Below are 22,130 nucleotides of genomic sequence, written 5' to 3' on the forward strand. Positions count from 1 at the left end.
ATCGGATTAGACCCACTCATGCTAGAAGAGAGTGGATCGACCTCTGTAGAAGCCCATTTCTAATTTCCCCCACCAATTCCTCCAGCTCCCCTCCCCTGGAGCAGCGGGAGGCCGAAGGAATGGGATTCACCACATCCCACTTGCGGGGTTTGCAAAGGCGGGGTGGGGGGTGCTTTTCCCCCGGGAACTGGGCCGGGAACTCAAAGCCTTGGGGTTTGCCAAAGCCCAGGAGGAGGTAGGGATGAGTTCCCAGGCTTGCTGGCGGGCTGCCTCCCTCCCTCTGCCCATCTCCTCCTATCCTAAATGTTTTCATCCTTCTTCCTCCTCCCACCCTCCCCGGCTTCCTCCTCGTATGCTAGACCTGTTCATGGGCTGGAGACGTGGGGTGCCATAGGGGTGTTGGGGGGAGTGTTGTGGGAGGGAGGATGGAGGGACAGACCCTGGTCCATGCTCTCCCGACGTTCCGCCTGGCGCAGAGGAGAAGGAAGGGGGGGTTTGGGACATGGGTGGGAGGGGAAAGAGGATGTTGCATAAACCAGAAGCAATCCAGGAACAGCTGCCTGTGGCCTGGAAACACCTCTGTGACTCTGGGCTCTGGGAAAGGAGATGTAAATATATATATATGCATGTGCATTAAGTCTCCCCAGAACACCCCCCCCCCCCCCCAAACACCACTTGATTCTCTGGTTCCTTTTCATAGACCTTAAGGAGGTGCAGGAGGGACTGGGGGGGCTCAGATATGAGTTTGCTGCTTGGAGAAGCAGCTCTCTGTGTGTGGGGGCATCTGGGGGTCCATTTGCCCTCCCCCAAATATGTTCCTTTGACAGGATAAGGAGGGGGAGCACATCTGCAGGAGTCTAAAGCCCATGCAGGCTGGAGGGAGCTGGGATGGAGGTTGCTGGGGTGAGGAGAGAAAGGGGGAGATGGTGAGGCTAGGAGGGATGCAGCGGGGAGGGAGGGTCCACAGGGGATGGGGGTGAGGAGCAGGAAACTGGGGGAGCTCTGGGGACAAAGAGCCTTTTGCAGATGAACTGCGTGAGGAGGTGGGGGAAGGTGCTTTGGGGAAAGGAGGAGCTGGGGCGTCTCAAGAGAAGGGAGTAGGTCCCCAGGGTTGGCGTGGCATGGGAGAGGGGCCGTCAAGGGATGGGGGATGCATCCATGGAGCAGACAGGGAGTGGGGATGAGGAAGGGTGCAATGTGAGGAGAGAGAACGTGGGGATCTAGGGAACGAGGGATGGGGATGAAGAGATAAGTCACTCGTGGGGGGAGAGGGAGACCATTCGTGAGGAACCTGTCCTGGTCAAAGGGAAGAGGTGAAAGCCAGGGGAGTGGCTGGACACAAGGCCTGGACAACTCTTATCATAATGATTTTGCCTGTCCATCCAGCCCATGTATTTTTGGCCCACGGAAGGAAGGGGGTGGGGATGCAGAGGCAGCTAAAAATAGGGGTGTCCCTGCTCATTCCCCCAAGGCGGGCATCCGTCTGTCTGCCTGCCTGCCTGCGGGGTTGCTGCGGGATCTGGAGGAGGGGAGCGGGCCCAGCCTCCTCCCCACGGTGTCTGGCTCTGCTTTTGTTTGTCTCGCAGCCCTACGGGGACAGGAAGAGGCCGCGGGGCTGGGGAACAATGGCTCATTCTCTGGGAGTCCACGCCTGCCGAGGAGCGATAGGGGACGCGGGATGGTGGCCAGAAGGCGGGCACAGCCTCCCAGCGCCACCGCCGCAGGAGCTCGACCCCCAGGAGACGATGGGGTCCACTGGTGGGATGCGGGGGGATCTTCCCCAGCCCATCCCTCTTCCCCAGACCCCAAGCCAGGCTCCCGTGCCTGGGCGGAGAGGGGATGAGGGGCTGTCTCGCGTGGGCACACTTTATGGAGGAGACGAGGGAGGCAACATCGGCAACCCGAAGAGCAGTGGGAGCATGTCTCCGACCGGCACCGGGGAAACCTGTTGTTTTGCAGCCTCTCCTTGAGCCTGTGAAACCTGCAGGGAGCTGGCATCCCCCGGTGGGAATGTCCCCAGCTGGGGCCAGGGAGGTATTTATTTGGGAGCTGTAGCGTGCCTCTCTGTCCCGGCCGTCATCAGGCTCGCCGAGGCAGTGCCAGTACTGCTGCTGGAAGCTCTCTCCATGCTCTGTGCTCCCTGCTATCTGGGAGATGGCCAAGGGCCATGGATGGGTGTGCATGGCGGGGGGTGTTAAACCCTTTTATCCCACCTCTTTCTTCTCCAGACCCCCCTTTTCTTCTCGTGGCACTCTCTCTCCCAGGGGCCATTTCCTCCCGGGATGTTAGATCTGACAACCAGGTGCTGGAATCGCCTCAGGGAGAGTCTCTCCCCATACTTCTCCAGACGTGGTAGGGGTGAGAGGAGGTGGTGTTAGCACCTGAGGTAGGGGAGAAGTTAGGAGATATTTTGCAGGGGTTGAGCAAGGAGGGGACAGAAGAACCTCCCCGTCTCCAGCCGCCTTTTTTCAAGGTCTCGGATGCTTGGGGCTGAATGCTTGCCAGGGCTCCTCTTGTTTACTCAGCTGGGGAGCTGACACATCCAAGGTCTCTGCTGACTCCACTTTCCCACATGCTGCTGGCGGGCGCATTCCAGGGCAGAGTGGAGATCAGCGCAGGGGCATGCCAGAGGTTTCCATCCGGGATGCCATCCCCAATCCCTGCTCTCCCCAGGCATCTGGTGCCTCCTGCCAGGCTGTGAAGAGCAGGCATCACATCTGGCTAGCGTCCTGGCCTTTTACAAGCCAGGGCTGGCACAGAGCCCAAGCATGGACTGGGACCCCAGGGATGGGGATCTGCCTCTCAAGCCGAACACCTTCAGCAAGGCTTGGTTCTTCTCCCTGCTCCCCTCTGAAGATCTCAGTCCTGCTCCCCATGATGACCCATGGGAGATGTGCAGAGGGGCAGGGGATGCCTGTCTTAGCTTAGTCCTCCCTAAAGGGACCAGGGGGAAAGGGATAACAGCCTCCTAGGCAGTAATCCCAGCTTTTTCATCTGAGGACGGGCACCTATTCCTGTGGCTGGGCTTAGCTTGCTGAGGGTTAACAACGCTGGGCTCTGCAAGAGCAACTCTGTGAGCTGGAGGAGGAGCTGCACCCTTCTGCAGGCACCCGCTCTGGTCCATCCTGGGCAGCCACCCCGACCCAGTGCGGCTGCCTTTGGTTTTAGGAGGGAAGGCCACAAAGCTTTTAAAAATAAGTGCCAGGAGATAAAGAAGGGTTTGGAGAGCTGGCTGCAGGGCCGGGGTGGGAGAGCGGCCCTCGCCCTGTCATTTTGGCTGGAGGCTCCCTGTCCCAGCCATGCTCCCACCTCTCCCGGGGCAGCTGGCATCTTTGCCTCCTCGGACCTTGGGTTGCTGGCAAAGGACCACCACGACCCTTCCTCCTCCCCGGGCTGGCCCGCAGAGGCCCCTTTACGCCCAGCCCCAGCGTCTGGAAGAAGGGGCCTCGTCTCCCTCCTCGGCTGCCACAGGAAATGCGGAGCCCGGAGGTCAGGGGCCAGCCGGCAGCTCCTCCCGTGGGGGCCAAGCAGCCCAACACTGGGGCTTGTATCACGCCGGCGCACGCCGGAGAGGAGGGGAGGGAGGCAGAGCCATGGATACGGGGGGAGAGGGCCAGGCTTTTCCTGTTTATGTGACTACCAGACCCCCAAGAAAGGGAAAGGACTTGGAAAGCTCGTTGCTCTTGGGCGGGCTCCAGCTAGCGTCTGTCTGCGGCTCTCAGCCCGGGGAACGCATCCCTGGGGCAGGGCGCGACTCCTTCCCGGGGGAAACGGGCATCCAGCTCCTGGTGGGGCTGGGGTTAAGTTCCCGGGGCTTGCGAAGGTCTGGTCGAGCAGGGAGACTGGGGTTGGCTTCCTGGGAAGTGAAGCACGGCTCCTGTTGCACCCCAGGCTTTGATTCCTCCCATGGTTGTCTCTGGCTTTGGCTGATGCTGGTCTCTGCGGGATGGTCTGAAAGGGAAAGGGCCACTGGGGCCAAGCTGAGGAGGCAGCTGGGTATATTGGCTTTGGGACACAGGAACGGGGAGCTCTGGAGGAGTGCTTAGAGGAAGGTTACAAATCACACCATGCTCAGCCACGATGGCTCCAGCACAAAGCCTGTGCAGCAGGCAAACGGGCTGCAAGACCTCCCGTGTTATCTAGGGTCACATCCTGCAGGGCATCTGGTGTGGCCATGGTGGTATGCGGAGAAGGAAATGAGGTCCAAGATGTTGTGCTCTCGCCTTCACCTCCGGCACCTAACCACTCTGGCTGAAGTCACATCTGTACCAAGCTTGTTGGGTCTCAGCTTTGGTTTGTAGCCCTTGGCCCATGCTGAACATGGATTGAGGGGTGCTCTGTGCAGACCCACCTCTGACAGACGCCCTGGAGCACACCCCATTAGGCACCATTAATGGGAGCAGAGGGGTTACAGCCCCTTTGCTGCCCTGCAGGTAAGCTTGGGCCTGGCTGAGTGCAGCAGCCATCTCCGATCAGCTGTAGGATGAGAACAGCTGGGCCTGGCATAGATGAAGGCAGAGATGGAGGGGAGTGGGTGCATGTTGGTGTGGGTCCAGCATCTTCAGAGCGGAAAGGCTTGGGAAGGGCCTCAGCGGTCAGGAGCAAGGAGCCCTGGCAGGTCTGCGTGGCAGGAACAGGCACAGCCCTTGGGTCCCCACATCCTTCCCTTCGCAAGGGCTCCAGTGGAAGGCCAAGCTGACCCAAAGCTTTTGGGCTTTGCCCTGGCACTTCCCCAGCCACCTCCTTCCCCAAGGGGTTGGATGGTGAGGTGTTGCCACCCTATGGCTCGGGAGCAGTGTTACAAGTGCTGGTGACAGCTGTTCATTGCCCTCTCCAGAGGGACTTTGCCCCTGTTAGCATGAGCTCAGCTCTTTTCCCTGTCTGTGTCCTGGAGAGGTTTGCTCTCCAGCCATGGGGAAAAGGTCCTGGCCTGGTCCTGGCCTACTGAAACCCCAGCAAAGTCTCAGCATCCGTCCCTCTCTTGCAGTTGCGTTGCCCTCCCTAGGACAGTCAGGTATTCCTGGGGCTAGAAAACCACCAGGCTGGGGTTTGTTGCCCAAACCATGAACTGTAAGGCCAGGTGCACAGGTGAACCAGGATCTTTCCTCTGACAGTTGCTGCTGGAGCTTTGATGGGTTGCAGGCTGAAACGCCAACATGCCTTCCCACGTACATCACCAGTCCGTGCCCTCAAAGCCCCAACTATTGTAGCAGAAGAGGTTTTTTTGGGACTTACTTTGTATTGTCCGTTCCTTTATGGAGCAATTTGCTGGGGGGCAGCATCTTCCTTCCCCAACACATGAACCCTGTCCCTTCCCCTGACACGGCACATGTTTGGTGTCATGGGTGTTATGGGACAGTATCATCCCCTCCTGCTCCTCTTCTATCAGCATCTGGCCAGTCTCAGCTTGACAGCGACTCTTAGGGACTCTGGCTGCCAGACACCCTGGGCCATGCTTGTGTAACCAGCTCAGGAGAGGAGCCATATGGGACTTTGATCATCTTGTGGAGGAGGAAGGGAAGATGGAAGTGATGTTTTCCATCTAAGCTTCTTCCTTCCCTCCTGTCAAAGCTGCAGGAAGGACCAGGGCATTTCTGAAGTGGGCAGATCAGAGCTCCCAGCTAAGTAGCTAATCTCTTGGTGGCAATTTAGTCTTCTGAATTCAAACTGCTCACAGTCAGTTTGCTCGTCTATACGATGGCACCTGAGCTGGTGCTGGTGATTCTCACTGTTGTGGTGTCTTTGACTTCAGCTGCCCTGCAAACACAAGGCAAGCTTTGCCTTCTGGTCTTTCTTTGCTCCCATCCTAAGCTAAAGCTTATATGAGATGGTGGAAACATGCTTGGTCTGGGCAGCTGGCTAGCTTTGGGCAGAGGACCACTCATGATCCTGTAGTCCAGTGGAGTCTTCTTGGAGAAGATGTCTCTCATCTAGGGAAACCTGACATGTCACAAGGCTGGAGATGAGGCTGGAGCTCTGCTGGAGAGGGAATAGGAGTGTTTTGTTTGCTCTGACTAGGTGGGTGTCCACATACACGATAAAGGGGTTGGGAGGCTAGGATGGAAATGGCCTCTCTGTGACTGTTTGAAGAGGTCTAGGGGAAGACATAGGTGGGATGGAGAGGAGAAGGTAACTGGTACGCATGGGAGTGCAGAGGAACAGCTGGATGCTACAGAGCTATCTAGACATATTGATTTCTGTTCTGCACAGTGCCATCTTCCCTGTCTGACTTCCAATCCAGATTGATGACCCTGCTCATTTAACCCATTTGCCTTCTGCTGGCTGCAGGTCAGCTACTCATTTTGTTCGGCCAGCCTGGATCTGTGGCAGACCTCGTTCACTGTGACAGACCTTACGCCCCAGGGAGCAGAAGTGGGACGCAGGGGAGGACGGATAGCCCATTTCCACCTGTTGCTAACAGGGCAGATCTGGGACTGATGAAAACACCTGAGTGACACTGAAAGCAGCAGTATGAGACATGCCCGGAGTGACTGGAGCACTTGTGGCGTCCCGTAGGACCATGGGCAAGTAACACGGTCTCAATTAAGAGTGTTTACAGGATGCTAACTGGGGACATTGTCATTCTCAAGCCCTTTTTTCCAGGATAGTGCTGAGGTCACATTGTGATTAATGCTTTGAATGTTGGTTTACATGCAAATCTACCCCAAAGTTATGTCCTGAGAGGTGGAAAAAACCTGCCTACTTCACATTTCTGTTTGTCGTCCCAGAGTTTCAAAGGGGCTCTGTACAACACCCAGCAACAGCTGGCTGAGGTTGGCGTGGCCACATTGACCTCTGGTGGCTGCAGCCTCAGCGTGCAGGGAAAGCACTAAGGAAAAGCGGGTGGGTTTGGTGAGCTGTTGCCTTCTGCAATGAAAATGCGGTTGGGTTTGTTCCTTCTCTGGTCTCCCTCCCCAGTCTCCTTGCCTCTTGGACAGTCATTTCTTCTCTGCCCGAAGCAGGTGTGATCTATCCCCTGTACATCATTTGTGTCTACATCTTCAGTCCATGTGGTTCTCCTCCCTTAGTCAAATTCTGTTTGCATGCACACTGGTAAAAACCAAAGGTGGATCCTTTGTTGGAGAGCTGAATTCACTCCCAGTTTCTACACAGAGTGGGTCATACCTGGGGAGAGCGGACACTGCTCCCCTGAATTCACTGTGACCTCTGTATGGTCACTGTTTGGACCCTTCTTATGCAGTGGAGGGCAGACTTTAATGGTCCCCTTGCAAAGTCTGATGCAGAAGCAGCCAACCAAATCGGATTCAAAATAAGCAGCGAGATGGAGTCTCGGCTGGCACATTTTCTGGAGAAAGAGGAAAAAAAAAGCTGGGGCCAATCCCACAGGGATAATGCTTTAAGAATAAGGCAACTGCGAGCAAGGCTGAGGTGGGAGCCAAATGCGAGGAGATTTCCAGGCTCAGCCCTGTTGAGGTGGAGCCCCTTTGCCAGGCAAAGCTTTGGAGCAAGGAGCCCATCCCAGTGACTCGAATCCCGTCAGCTTGCTCTAATTTTGGTCTTCCTTGCCACCCTGCACACCTTGATGCCCTAATGAGGACGGAGATGTGTTGCCAATACCTTACCAAAAGGCTCCCACACACTTTTGCCTCCTGTAGCTCCAGGCAATGGGTGTGTGCATGAGGGGAAGGAATGCTGAAGGAAATATTCGCTTGTTTTGCTATCTCCACACACAGATACATGCATTTCCTTCCTGCCATGAAGGCCACTTGTCCCTTTTTTTTGGGGGGGGGTGGGGCTCGTTCCTCCTCCCCTTCTGCAGTCATCATCACCACCACTGTGAAGGGAACAAACCACTGTCAGTGTGCCAGGGCAGTCTGACATCCGCTATGAAAAGCACCGGGGAGATGAGCAGGTAGTCAAAGTCCTTGCAAAGGTTGTTAATATAAACACCTAGTTTGACGAGAGTCATTAGGAAAATAAAAGTGGTTTTTTTTTTCTGTGTGTGTTAACTAATCTGGTGTGAACCAGCATATGAGCCAATTAGATCAGGCTGGAGTCGATAATTCTGTTTCACAACCTCTTTCACATTTTCGGCATTTGTTTTTGTTCCACACAGGAACAAAAACTGCAGAGAGTTTTTTCACAGCACCAAATTGTGTTGGGACAGCTATTGCAGGGTGGAAGTTATTATTAGGGGTGTTATTTCAAAATCTCTTCTTTGACCTGACTAGGGAGACCACCGTGGACCTTAGCAAACCTCCCCTCCCCTAAAACTTCATTGGAATTCTTTACAAATCACCGGGCTGTGAGAAGAATAGCATATTTTGATTGGAAAACAAGGACCAAGGAAGAAATGTGTTATTGAAGACGTTCAGACCAGCTCACATTACTGACACTGCGTGGGTAGGAGGTTTCAGGGCAGGTCTGTAAAGAGTGCACTTCCCAAAACACAGGGCAGGACTTTACAAAGCATCTAAGCTCACCATCTGTAACCACAGCTTGAGCTTTATACTGACAGCATTTTAGCCACACGATTGGGAATTTAATGAATTCCTTCCACGCCCCAGACCTTCCTAAAGCTGTTTCCAGGAGGGGGCAAATGATGCAGTGCTGTGGCATACCCAGCCCTGCTCCCCACAGCACGGGCTTGCTCGCCTCTGAGGGATCCCGACGACCTCTTAGTGCCGCTGGATGGACCTACACCGCAGGATCCTGTAGAAGACCCAGCTGCCTGTCACACTCCGTGGGCCATGTGTGCTAAGCCCTTCCTCTGGCAGTGGAAACAACACATGGCTCACCATTTGCTGGCCTGTCATAGATTTCCTGTGCGAGCCAGTGTGGCTTGGAAAGTTTTACCAGTGCGACTATTTTAGTTAGGATTTGGAAAAAAATAACCAAAAACCAAGCCAACAACCCAACACAAAAAAACCCACCCAAACACCCTAATGTCATTCCTCCTGTGAACTCAAGTGTGCCAGCACAAAAGTAGCTGCTACCGGTAAAGCCATTTTGGAAATGTAATACCTGGCTGTGAGCGTGTGCAGTCCAGCGGGACTGCGCATCTCTGATGAACTGGGGGTGTCTTGTACGACCGCAGCTTCCCTCCGAAGGGCAAGATCTTCATCTCTGTGCCTCCATACCCTGGCCAAAAAACAGGGACAGACCATCTCCTTCGTCTTAGGATCTGTTTGTCTGATCTGTTGGGATCATACACCCAGCCCAGAGCCTTCAGGGGTGGTCTGCCTGCTCCTGGGGTACCTGCTGAGCTCAGAAGAGACCCTCCATGAAGGAGAGCGACTGATGGTGCTTGATGTGGGACCTGCTCTGTCTGATGTCTGCGCGCTCTGAGTCACAAAGCACCGCAGCCATTGCCTGTGGGGTCAGGGCGGGAGGAGGCAGAGGTTTCCTTGACATCAGCCTTGAGTTTGTGTCTCTGGGTGAATGAGAGAAACCAACCCTTGTTTTGGGGCTTTTATCATGACTGTGAAGATCTTATCTTCTATCACCACATAATATCCTTCTCAGGAAATCTTTTCACTAGAGTGAGAGACCTGGGTTGTTTGCGAGAGAATAACTAGCAGGGCAAAAATTGACATGGGTTGAGTCAGAATGGGTTCCCTGCAGACAGCCTTGCTTGTACTTGCTTTTGATCACTCAACTGGACGTCTTTGGCTGGAGGCAAGGATAGGAGACGGGAGCTGTGCCCTGCTGCTGGTGGTCCTGGGTCAGCACGTACCTTCTGGGAGGGAGCTGTGCAGTGCTGGGCTTGCAAGGGAGGGGAAGGTGGCAGTTGGGACCCCTCGCAGGGAGGGTGGGTCAGCAGCAAATTCATACACTTGGGGTGTCAGCCAGTGCCTGTTGGGACGGATGCCACACGAGGGGAGGCGGTTGTAGCGGATTGATGCACGGACTCCGATCGAGGGGTAAATCGAAGACCCTTTATTGAACTATTACATGGCTTATATACTTTCTAATTGTTTGTACCTGTGCTACTGAGAGAACTCTTATTGGTTTATATGTCTTGTCCACGTGTCCTTCATGCGTTCCTTCAGCTAATACAATTGGCTATCTTTTTGCAACTTTGCAGTTCCTTTCTTCACAACAAAAAATCACGTGCTCGCCTATCTCTCTCCAATGCCATCCACTCCTACTCCTGACACACAGCCTCCTTCCCTCAGGCATAACCCAAACTCTCAGTACTTCAATCTTGTTAACCCTTTCACTCCTGCTATGCCTAATTCCTCCTCAGGTGGTGTTTGCTGAAAGCCCCGCTTGCGCGCGTGTGGCTGGTGTTTGCTCAATACCTGTGCGTATTTTGCAACAGAAAGGCTTATGTATCTGAGTGATGCTCTGTGCATCCCACAGATACAGTCTCAATTCCCAGATGGTGGTTGTGCTCGATCTTGAAAAGAACATAGCAGCATAGGGAAAGGGTCTTGCTAAAGCCTCCCTTCCCTCAAACCATCTTGTTGAAGCCGGTGCAGGAGTCCTGTGGGGACCAGGGGGGATGTATCTGCCATTGGTCCTGGAGGAGAAACAAGTGAAGATGTTCATTTTGGGTGCAGCGGGAATCCTTTAGGGCAGGGGGCCCTGTTCATACCTCAAGATTGTTGCATACTCCCCCCACTTTGGTTTCTTCACTTATCTGAGGGAGGAGAGAAAGGTTTCCATGCAGAGGTGGGGGCTAGAAGCTTCAGTGGTAGGATGCGGAGGGCATCTCCCTTTCGGGAACGCGTTGGCAGGGGAGGAGGAAGGCTTCCTGGCATCTGCCCCTGGCCCAGGGGACTCAGTGCAGGGTCAGGCTGGCTGATGCAAGCCCCTGCATGCCCTGGGGTACGGCTCAGTCACGCTGCCCCGGGGGTGCCTCCACGCCCAACTCCACCCACAGACACTATTGAGGACTGGGGCCCAAAATGAAGCCTGTGGCTCCTCTTCTCGGCCTGGACAGGGCTTCTTTCCCCCACCCTAATTTTCTCCCTTTGCTTGAAACCCCCCCCCCCCCCCATTCAGAACCAGCCCTACACCTGGGGTGGCCAGGCTACAATTTCTGGAGCCCTTGAACCAAAAAAGCTCCTCTTTATGCACCTCTTCTCTGTAGGCAGAGCTGGGGAGCCTGCACCCTGCCAGGAGAGACCCCCCCCTGCCCGGGCAGGGCCCCGGCTGGGAGGCCAAGCCAGGCACCCCCTTCCCCCGCCGGTCTGTCGGGAGGTGAAGCCGGGTGCGTTTCGGAAGAGAAGTCGCTGGCGAACCACATCCTTCCGGAGAGCCGCTCCGTCCGGGGCTGGGGAGGGGTGGGGGGAGAAAGACGGGACACACGCAGAGACAAACCCTTCCCCGGCTCGCCCAGGTGAGGAGCAGCCGGAGGGCCTCAGAAACCGGGAAAGGTCGGGGGGGCCGCCCCCGCCCCGCCGGTGAGTGCCACCGCGACCCCCGGGGGCGGGCAGGGCCGGGCTCTGCATTGCCCCGGGGGCTGCCGGTTCCCTCCCAGCCGGCTGGAGGAGGGAGAGAGGGAGGAAGGGAGGGAGGGAGGGAGGAAGGGAAGGTGCGGTGCGGTGGGGTGGGGAAAGCGCTTCAGACACACCTGCCGGGGCGGCGAGACGGCGGCGCGGAGCGGGGCGCGGAGCGGGGCGCAGCCCGCCCGGCGGCGGGGATGGCGGGTAAGGGGCGAGCCCCCGGCTGGGAGCGGGGGACGGGCGCTTCTCCCCGGGCTTGCGGAGCCCTCGGGGGCGGCGCAGCCCCGCTGTGCCCTCTCTCCGGGGAGCCTGCTGCCGCGCCCGTCGGCATCGCCCCGGGGCGGCGGGGGCGTGGGTTTCGCACGGGCTCTGGGGTGGCGGTGGCGGCGGCGGCGGGGTGTTTGCCCGTCTTCTCCTCCTCTTTCCCAGCCACGTCCTCAGGGCTGGCCTCCGCTCGCCGTTCCTCGAAGAGTGCCTTCGGGCTGGCCGAAAGGGGAAGCGCTGCCTCCCCCCTGGTCCCCCGGCCTGGAGGGGCCGCGGCGGGCGGGAGGAGGGGTACCCCGGGCGGGAGGAGGGGTACCGGCTCCCAGACCCCTTCGCCCTCTCTCTCTCTCTGCCGAGCCTGCCTGCCGAGAAGCTGGTCGCTGCTTGCAGAGCCGGCCTGGGTTTCTCGGAGAACCACGTTGATTTAAAAGCATAAATCTGCTGCCAAGAGGAGCGGAACTCAAAACAGCGCAACTTCTGTGACCTGCTGTTGCGTCCTCCTTCAGCGTATGTGTGTCCCTGTGGCAAGCGAGCCTGTCCCAAATGAGAGAGCAGTTTCTGCAAGAAACGAAGTTTGGTTTCTGTATTCAACCTAGGACAATCCAAATCTGTATTGGTATTTAGGCTCCTAAGCCCTTTGGTGCTGGAAATCAGACACTTGAGTATCTTTTGTGGATTCAACAATTCTCTTTTCCTGTTATCCTTCATCCAGCAGACCCTGAGCCTCCCATATTTCTACTTGGAGGATTAACTTCTGCACAGCTCTCTCAGCCGCTCTCCTTGCTGTGCTGGTTGGCTGGCTGAAATTGCATGATATCATTCTCACCACAAGAAAGAAAAAAAACCAAAACCCAAAGAAAAGAAAAAAGAGTGGGAGATTTCCTTCCCTCTGCCTTCATGCAATGTGAACCTCTGCGCTACCCCTGGGGATGTTTGTGTGGCTGGGGTAGGAAAGCTGAACTTGATGCTAGCACTAGAGTGGCAGGTAACGGTGCACACCGTGGAGGAGAGATGGCTTTTAGGTCTCAGAAGATCTTTGCTGTGCTTTGCCTTGCCAGCTAAAAGGATTTTTGCTGGCCTGTGAAGGAGATTTCATTTCTCAAGTGAAAATAGATAACGCTGGTTGAGTTGATACACAGCTGGGAAGAGAGCCCCTTGCACATACCTGCTCCATCGCAGCTTGTAGGACGTAATGGAGCAGGTTCACCACTGCTCTAAGGGTTTTCGGTCCACTGACTTCAGGGGGTCGCTTTATTTGGTTGACGGAGGGCTCCACACAGATTTGTGGAAGATACTTGGAAGATATGCTGCTGCGATTCCCCTTTGGCTCCAGTACCTGTAGCCTAGGTGCTCCATGGGACGGTGCCCTTGAGAACTTCAGTTTGGTCACCGATACTTGGGGCATGCACAGGGCAAATGGATCCCCAGGGAAACCCTCCTCTCCAACCCCAGTATGAGGGAGCACGTCCCAGGCTGTGAAAACTTTGGTCCTGAGAGTTTCCTGTTCTCAGGGATGGGGAAAAAGGGAAGATGTGTTGTGGTTGGGGGGATTTAAGAGTGCTTCAGGGACGAAGATGACATCTTCCCTAGACTTCCTACTGTATGTGGTCCTAACTCCTTCACGTGCCGCTGCCTTCTGCCTCCTGCATATCTAAGGTCCTGAGTGGACACTCAAGATCCCACTGGACCGATTTGTATGTAAAATGGCTTCTGATGTATCTGAGTCCCATTTGTAAGACTACCAAATCATTCGCAGGATCATACCTCGACTCATGTTCTCCCATGCCTACTCATACCTTTTACCCTGTGCTCCTCCATCATTCCTCAGACCTTCTCTTTCCTTTTATCCTCCCAGCCGTGGAGAATGCCCCTCTGCAAGCCTGCAGCCTCTCGGAGCAGGAGGAGGAAGAAGACACCATCTGGGAGAAGATTGAGAGCGCACGGCACCAGCTGACCCGCTCCCTGAACCCTGCAAAGCTCACCCCATACCTGCGCCAGTGCCGCGTGATAGACGAGCAGGATGAGGAGGAGGTGCTGAATTCATGCCGATTCCCTTGCAAAAGCAACCAGACAGGTGGGAGAGAGCATGAACTTGCACTTAGATGGGCCTGGTTTGTGGTGGACAACCTGGTTTTGACATGCAGTGGATGCTACCCAGCATGTGGTGTTGTGGTCTCCTGGTCCCTCCCACTGCAGTGCTACCCTGGCTTTGTTGTTCTCTGCAATGCTCTGCAGCCAGATCTCCTTCTCATCCTCCGTGAGCCTCCCCCTGGGTGCATGCAGACGAGGGCAGTGCTCCCACCCCATTCCCTCCTCCAGCCATTCCCGTTCTTGTGGATGGAGGCAGAACTGGTGGAGATGCTATTTCGTATCATGAAGCTGGTCTATGCTGTTTTCTCTCTGGTTTGCAGGGAATTCATCCTAGCTCTTTATCCCTTCTTCCAGGTTACCTGATGGACATCCTCCGGCGCCGTGGGAAGCGAGGCTACGAAGCCTTCCTGGAGTCTTTAGAGTTTTACTACCCAGAGCACTACACCCGGCTAACAGGGAGGGAGCCAGCCCAGCGCTGCTCTATGATCCTGGGTAGGGGCAGGGGCTCTGCCCTCCCTTCAGCTGCTGCTGGCATGGGAAGGGCCAGAAATCTGTGCATGTGCATGTATAAAGCCCTGGTTCATGCTGCCTGTGTGCGAGGAACCCCGACAGCTCTGCGCTCTGAATCTGGAAGGGAGGGGACCATGTGTGCGTGTGTGATGGACTGTGGTGCCATAAGCCTGGGACAAGAAGGGCTGCAAACCCACAGGGGAGCTTGGCACCTCTTGATGGAAAACAGAGCGTTGGGTTGCTTTTTTTGAGGTTACCCCTGTCTCAGCAGCCAGGACCTGATTCTCCTTTGTCTCCCCCCAGATGAGGAAGGTCCTGAGGGACTAACTCAATTCCTGATGATGGAGGTGAAGAAGGTGAGGGCTCAGCGGAAGGAGCACCTGCTGAAGGAGCACCAGCTCCAGGTGAAAAACCAGGCATTGGAGCAAGAGCAGGCCCGGCTGGAGCAGCAGCTGCAGGAGCTCCTGAAGGTGCAGGAGCGTTGCCAGCGGCTGAGAGAGGAGTGGGACACCAACAGCGTGGAGCTGCTGAGGCTGAAGGACGAGAACTACATGATGGCCATGCGCTATGCGCAGCTCTGCGAGGAGAAGAACATGGCCGTGCTGCGGAGCCGGGACCTGCAGCTGGTGGTATGGCCCCAGGGAGCGTGGGAGGTGGTGGCGGGAGGCAGTGGGGGTCTGATGGCTGAGAGGGATGCACACAGATGTCCGTGTGTGGTGGCCTGTGAGTGTGAAGGAGCTGATGGCAGGCGAGATGTGTCGGGGTGTGTGCCCCTGCTCTTGATGGGGAGCGTGCCCTGAGCAGGACAGAGCATCCAAGTCATGGGCATGGCATGGGAGACTCACTGTCCTGGGGCAGCTGGAGATACATCACCAGCTCCTGCTGCAGCTGGAGATACATCACCTAGAGGAGCCAGAACCAACTCCTCAGAGGAGCTGCCAGGGCGATGCCCTCCCTGGCATCTCTGGGCTCTCTCAGCCTGGCTGTTGGTACCACGAGATGCCCTGTCTGCTCCTGTACGTGCTCGCTGCCCTGCGCTGCCTGCTCTGCTGATGGGTGCCTGCGCTGTGTCTGGGCAGCATGGGCACACAGCAGGCAGCTGATTCTGTCAAGCTGTGTGTTTGTATTTACTCCTTCCGTGGCAAAGGGCTTGCATTTTCCTCTTTCTAGTGAGGATGGTGGCTGCGCAGCTACCTGCCCACGGGGCGCTGGGTGCGTGTGTGCTGCCTGGAGCTGCCCGGCCCGCCTTGCTGCTCATAGGAGTGTTTTGACCCAGACTCCATCCCCCTCCCGCCGCTCCCCACCGCCTCCTCGTCTCTCTCATGACGTTTGGGAGACTCATGCCGCATACCTGAAGAAATTCGTGACACTGCACTCCGGCTGCCAAGCTCTCACCTCCAGCAAACACGCGCCCATTTCCTGCCTGGGCAAGGACAGCCCTACCTTGAACCTATTAATAACCCAGTTTCTTTGGTGCTCTGCTGCCTCCTGGCATTCCCCCCACCAGTCTGGGCCTGGCCCTCTCACGCAGCCCCGCAGTTACCTTTCATTCCTCATCTTGCTCTGCCAGCCCCGGGATCCTCCCCTGCCTTTTATCCAGTATTCCTGCCAATGCCAGCTCCTCTGGGCCTCTTCTGAGCAGGGAGGCGAATTGCTTGCGGGTGACTGTGGGGTGGAGAAATCCCCCTGCAAGCAGGGTGGGCCACCAGGTCCGAGCCTGCCTTCCCCTCCTGGCTCCAGGGTCCAGAAGTGACCGGTCACCCAAAGTTGTATTAGGTGTTTTGGGCAGATTTGCAGAAGTAATCCAGTTCCCGACTCCCTCCTTGGCAATTTTGGCAGTGCTGCTTAGTGCTCAGTGGCTTTGATAGGTTTCCCCTGCCCCATTTGCTCTCAAAGCGTTACCTGGCTGTGAAGCTCTGGTTCTCTGATCAACCTCATCAGTCGTTACAGATCTGTGAGGACCTCCCTTACTCCTAAAAGTAACTGACCTCCCCTGTCGCCAGTGACATGTTGGTGGAGGGGTGTGAGAGCAGGCCAGGGTGTGATGATACATCTGTGGTACCCTGCAGCCTCCAGCAGCTTGAGCCTCAAACGCTTCCTAGGATGGAGGTGACCTCCCTGCACTGGATAGCCTCCAGTGGATTTTTCTGCTGCAAAATTTGTTTCTCAGCTGTTCTAGGAAGTTCTAGCTGTGCTGGGAAGCCTTTGAGAGACTCACAGCTGCTGGCCCTGGCAGCACACCAGAGATCCCTGGTCCACCCAGGGTCAAGGCCAGCTGCACTGAGGATGCCCCAAAGTAGCAAGAAAGTTGTTGCACCAAGAGAGGATCCTGAGACTGAATGTGCTTACACAAGTGCATCTTCTTCCTTTTCCCTGCAGGGAAAAGCTTTTTAGTGCAGCTGTGCTAACCTTAGCCCAATGGTAGGATAGTGCTTCATGTGGCTGCCCAGCCCTCACTTTCCTCACCTCTAGACCCTTTTTCTGCCCAGTGTCCTCTCTGCTTCACTCTCCTGCTAAGGCAGAGGTGCAGGGCCGTGTGTGTCAGACTATGTTTCTTCCCTGGGTTGCAGGTGGACCAGCTGAAATGCAAGGTGACCAGCCTAGAGGAGGAGTGCAGCCTGCTGCGGAAACAGGTGTCTGCACCACCGCAGCGAGAGGCAGGGGAGCGGGGCCACCCCGACACCATGTCCGAGCTGTGGGCTGAGAACCAGCGGCTCACGGCATCGCTGCAGGAGCTGCAGGGCATGTTGCAGGTACCTTGCGGGGCAGGGCAGGTGCCAGGTCACCTCCTTTCCTGGGGCACCCCCAGTGCTGGTGACACTGGCACTGGAAAGATGGGGGAAGTCACTGTCCCGGGCTGGCCTGTCCCTTCCTCTGATCTTACCGCTTGGCTGTGATGGCTGCCATTGCTTCTGGGTCTGGGTAGTGATGGGTCCTTGTTTCCAGCTCTGTGACTCTTGGATGTGCTCACAAGTGTGACTTTGTGCCTTGGAGTGCACAGCAGGTTAATGCAGGAGTGATGATGGCAGTTGTGCCAGTCTGCCTGTCACTACGCTGGTCTGGTGCTCCCTCGGTGCTTGTAGTGCAGTGATGGTACCCTCTCACTTCCTAGACACCCGGTGAGGGCCCGGTGCCAGGCTCTGAGCAGATCCTGCTGGACATCCTGGAGCACGACTGGAAGGAAGCCCAAGACGACCGGCAGGATCTCTGCCAGAAACTCAACTCCCTGCAGAACGAGCTGCAGTGGGCTGAAGAGCTGAGGGATAAGGTAGAGCATCCATTACTGCCCCTGTCCCTGCACACAGAGCAGGGCCTGGAAGAGAGGGGAGGGAGGGGGCTGAGAAGGCACAGCAGTCACTTTCCGAGAGGGCTAATGCTCTCTGCTCGCTGTTGCCAGTACCTCCAGGAGGTGGAAGATCTGCAGCTGAAATACCGGACACTGCAGAAGGACTGTGATCTCTACAAGCATCGGATGAATACAGTGTTGCTGCAGCTGGAGGAGATCGAGAAAGAGCGGGACCAGGTGAATTGCTCTCCTCCCTGGCTCTCCACTTCCCAGCAGGACCAGGGCTTTTGTCTCTGCTCTGGATACGCCCTCCTTCCCCAGTGGATCTTCTCCATCCATGCCAGGGTGGGAGGTGGGGATTAGTAGTGCAATCCTCTGCCTTTTCTCACTCTCAGCCTGGCTCCTTGCAGGCAATCCAGAGCCGTGATGGGGTGCAGCTACAATACTCCCAGAGCCTGATCGAGAAGGACCAGTACCGCAAACGCGTGCGGGCCCTGGAGGAGGAGAGGGATGAGCTCCTAAGCAAGCTGAGCCAGGCAGAAGGGCTGAACAGCACACTGGAGGCACAGCTGCAGCGGTGCCAAGGCAGCCGCGGCCTCAGCAAGGTGAGGGTGGCTAGAAAGGAGGAGGAATAGAGAAGACAGAGGGGTCAGGGCTGATTTCTGGGGGACGCAATGGGATGATGGGTCCCTTCTCTCCCAGATGTGCAGCTCTTCCTACTCCCTCTGCTCCAACCTCAGCAGCACCTGGAGCCTCATAGACAACCCTTCCAGCTTTACAACTGGACTTGTGGATGTGTTGGGGGTTTCTGCTATCCCGTTCCCAGGGGACTCGGCCATTCAGAGCATGGTGAGCGCTTGACCATGAGAGGCTGACCCTCAGCTGAGGGCAGTGGGGACCCACGCTGCTCAAGAATGGCACAGAGACATTGGAGCAGGTTCATTGTGGGGCTGTGACTTGGTGGAAAACTGGGCATGGGGCGGTGTGTAAGGTGGGAGCAGATCCCAGGTGCAAAGCTGTGTTCTCTCAGTCTCTGACAAACTGGCCAACACTGCACCAAAGTGTGCAGCGCTCAGCTGAGTGGGAGAGAGGGGCAAGCGAAACTCTCTTCATCCCATATAACAACCTAGAAATCAACAGCCTCATGTAAGATGTTATCCTCCCCAAAAAGCTGTTTCATCTGCATATGCTGGGAGAGAAATCCCAGCTCTTTTGAATCCTGTAGCAGCATCATATTTTTTTAAGGGAGTCAGCTTCTTTCCTTTGACTCTTTGAACCCTCATCCTAGAGCACCCTAAAATGGGCAGTCCCACAGGTTACTCACACCTCTGTGTGTGCGGTGGCTAAAAGTGAGATATAATGACAAAGCTGGTTATTCCCTTCATCTGCTACTACTCCCATAGCTTGTACGCTGCAAAAAGTTGGGGATGCAGTGTCATGCATCTCCGTCTGTGCTCTCTCCTTGGGAAAACAAGGTGTCCCTGGGTGTTTGGAGGGATGTGGATGATCCCTGAAAGAGGCATGTGGTACCCTAGGAGCTGTCTGCAACCTAGCCCAAAGGGAGGGGAGAGGTGGTGCTGGGTGTTGGTCTTAGCAGGCATCTCTCTTTCACTCTGCCCAAGGAGGTGACTCCTGACAGTGAGAAGGATATCAACCGCCTTTCCACCTTCCCTTTCCCCCCTTGCATCGGCTCCATCCTCCGGCGGCAGCGGGAAGATAGGTGCATGCCCTACAAAAGGTGATTGCGGGGCGCTGCTTGAGTCTGTGTCTCCTCTGTGTGGGCCAGGGAGAGCAGGCTGGCAGGGGAGGGGGGAGCCTGGAGTGGGGACTGAGAGTGGGAAGGCTGGCTGGGGGGGATGCTTCTGGGGAGTGGGGGAAGGCTGTGGGGATGGGGTTGAGAACGGGATGCAGACAGGCTTTGGAAAAGCTGCTGCCTCACAGCTCACCTTTGTGTCTCCTTTGTAGCTTGTCCTGTGGCTCCTTTAGCAGCATTGAAGATGCAACAGGTACCAGGGTGGGGGCTTTCCCCAAAGGGCTTAGCTAAAAAGGAGTGGTGGCTGTGGGGAGAGGGGCTGGAGAACTGACCTTCCCTCATGCCTTTGGTTTGTGCAGCTCACTGTGAGGGCTCTGCACCCGTAGCAGGATGCTATGGACCCACACGTTCCCCCCGCTGCTATGGCAGGCACAGCAGCTGGCAAAGCTGGCTTTTCCTCTGCAGAGCAGGTAGCTATTCCCATCAGCTCTGTTTAACTCACAGAGAGCTGTGTTGATGGAGAACTTGATGTGGAGTTGAGGGAGTAGGTAACAGAAGAGAGAAATGCCTTCACCCTGGGGTGTTATTGGTTCTGGGCAATGGGTTGTAAATCTCCTGGAGTGGAGCTCCTGGTGCTGGCAGGTCCTGTGGTAGGTGCTGGTGGCTGATCTCCGGGCACATCTAGGCGGCCCTGGCTGCTGCTGCCTTCTGACTGAAATGCTGATGAAGGGAGTGAAGATTTGCTTGTTCTCAGGAGACATGGGAAACCCTTTCCAGGAGGGTGACCATTCAAAGCCTCCCTGCAGCCTCAATTTCCCAGTCAGATGCTAGAAAATGCCCAGGAGGAGGTGACAGACCCTTGCCACCCCGAGAACGTGAGCTCCCTGCAGCGCTCAGAGAGGTGATGTGCCCCCTCTCTCCCTCTTGCTCTCTTTCCTAGGCAGTGGTTTTGCTAGCACCTCGCTTGGGGCCTTCTCTTCTTCCAGCAGCACCTACGCCAGGGTGAAGTCAGAGATCTGCTTGTCCACGCTTCCCAGCCGCGAGGAGGTCACCAGGAGGTGACTGCTGCTCTCTGAGCTAGGCACTCGGAGCCCGCTGCTTGGGGGGGATGTTTTGTGGTGCTGGGGGACCACGCCTGGGAGACCCTTCCTTTCTGCCTCCCCCCTTGCGGGCTTTCTCGCTAGTGGGAGAGGAGAGAAATGGAGATCCTATAGTCCTTGCTTCCCAGCAGGATTCCAAATTTTCGTGCTGTCCCATTTGTCATGGCAGGGGTGGGGATGTTGCCCTGGGCTGGACATACATCTGTTGAGGTAGGGACAGGACCATGGGAGCCCAGCTTGGCTTCGGTGTTGGGGCCGGTGGGATGGAAGGGGCTGCGGGGGTTCGTAAGCTCTGTGTGCGTGCCCTGGTGATAGCTGTGAATCACGAGCTCTGTACCGCAGTGCTCAGTACAATAAACACCCTGTAGCTGGATACAAGGCGTGGGGGACTGGTTCTTAGGAAAGGCAGCAAACCTCAGTTGCTGGACTTGGCGTTTCTCCTTGCCAGGTCACTGGTGGTACAGCTCACTAGCATGGGTCACCCCAGCAACCCCTCACCCCAGGAGAAGAGGCTTGGAGCAGACATCTCCATCCTTGGAGGGAACAGGACAGGGATTTACGTCCAGTGGGTCAAGCCAGGCTCACGGGTCGAGGATGCAGGACTCAGGGAAGGGTGCCGGCTCATTGAGGTGAGTCCGGGAATGGGGTCGCTTTGTGGGTTTGCAGGGCACCTGGGATGATGCAAGGAGTGTGGAGTGATCCCTAGCGCAAGCTGACCTCTACCCAGCTTGAGGTCCACCTCCATTTCTCTTGTTTCCCAGGACTGCTCCCTGCCTAGAGCTTTATGCAGCACAAGCACCCATCCAGGTCTCATGGCACTGGAGTGTACCTGTGCATGTAAAAATGCTGAGACCTTCTGAAACACTTCCTTCAGCTGTGAGAGGGGAGAAATAAAAAGGAGTCACACAATTAAGATGGCAATATGGTTATAGGTCCCTGGAGTTGTCTGTCATCTTGTAGTATTTCAGAGCAGTTTGCATCCTGCATCCTGCACATGCCCATTGCGAAGCAATAAATTCTGGAGCAAGATTTCTCAGGCCTTCATGACCTTCCCGAGCTATAGAGAATAATTACTCTGAAGAAAGCTCCTGGAGGGAGGGAAGGGCATTTGTTTTGGCAAGAATGACACCACTTGAAATACAGTTACACTACTTGAATTAATATCCCACCTGTAACTGAAAATAAACCAGCTCTCCCGCCCACACTCCCACACGTGTTCATGCACCCGTTTGCTTTCACAGCAGCCCAGCATCTGGACTGGGTGGTGGTTGGCAACAGGTATTTCAGAGGCAGAGAAGGGAACCAGAGGCAGACTGAGGATGCTTTGTCCTCAGGTAGAGCTTTCCCTGGGCCTGCCTTGCTCTGTAACATCTCTTGTGTAACCCTGATGGGTGAGGGAGCTGGGGGGGAGCCTGCTCTTCCAGCCCTTAGGTCTAACGGCATCAGGTCCTTGCTAGCTGAGGGTGCCATCGTTGAAGGAAGAGGTCCTTTCCCTGGAGAACTGCACGCGGGAGGTCGCCTACCTGAGCCTGCTGCATTGGGATGAGCCCTCTAGTCTCGTCTTTCAGCTGGACCTGGAAGGTAAGGCCCTGGCAGCTGGGTCTCCTTTGAGCCTGAGCTCTCTGCCTCCCTTTCCAGACCCTCCACCCAGCCCTGGAGGTAAATCTCAGTTATTCTCTCTCCTCTCCTGTTTGGTCCTAGGCCACCAGGTC

General features: G+C 56.1%; 1 protein-coding gene across 1 annotated transcript in view; it reads left to right on the forward strand.

Annotated features, from left to right (window-relative positions):
• Window positions 1–22,130, forward strand: part of CARD10 (caspase recruitment domain family member 10) — a 31,247-nt gene that overhangs the window by 3,031 nt on the left and 6,086 nt on the right. The window contains exons 2-15 of the mRNA XM_072864085.1: window positions 11,170–11,308; window positions 13,534–13,752; window positions 14,124–14,261; window positions 14,583–14,908; window positions 16,850–17,032; window positions 17,392–17,547; window positions 17,677–17,802; window positions 17,976–18,170; window positions 18,268–18,414; window positions 19,188–19,303; window positions 19,531–19,571; window positions 20,259–20,376; window positions 20,867–21,047; window positions 21,876–21,999. Of these exons, the coding sequence (XP_072720186.1) occupies window positions 11,170–11,308; window positions 13,534–13,752; window positions 14,124–14,261; window positions 14,583–14,908; window positions 16,850–17,032; window positions 17,392–17,547; window positions 17,677–17,802; window positions 17,976–18,170; window positions 18,268–18,414; window positions 19,188–19,303; window positions 19,531–19,571; window positions 20,259–20,376; window positions 20,867–21,047; window positions 21,876–21,999 (2,209 nt within the window). The remainder of the gene's footprint in view (window positions 1–11,169; window positions 11,309–13,533; window positions 13,753–14,123; window positions 14,262–14,582; window positions 14,909–16,849; window positions 17,033–17,391; window positions 17,548–17,676; window positions 17,803–17,975; window positions 18,171–18,267; window positions 18,415–19,187; window positions 19,304–19,530; window positions 19,572–20,258; window positions 20,377–20,866; window positions 21,048–21,875; window positions 22,000–22,130) is intronic.

The sequence above is a fragment of the Ciconia boyciana genome, chromosome 1 (assembly GCF_034638445.1).
Source record: "Ciconia boyciana chromosome 1, ASM3463844v1, whole genome shotgun sequence".
Taxonomy (NCBI): domain Eukaryota; kingdom Metazoa; phylum Chordata; class Aves; order Ciconiiformes; family Ciconiidae; genus Ciconia; species Ciconia boyciana.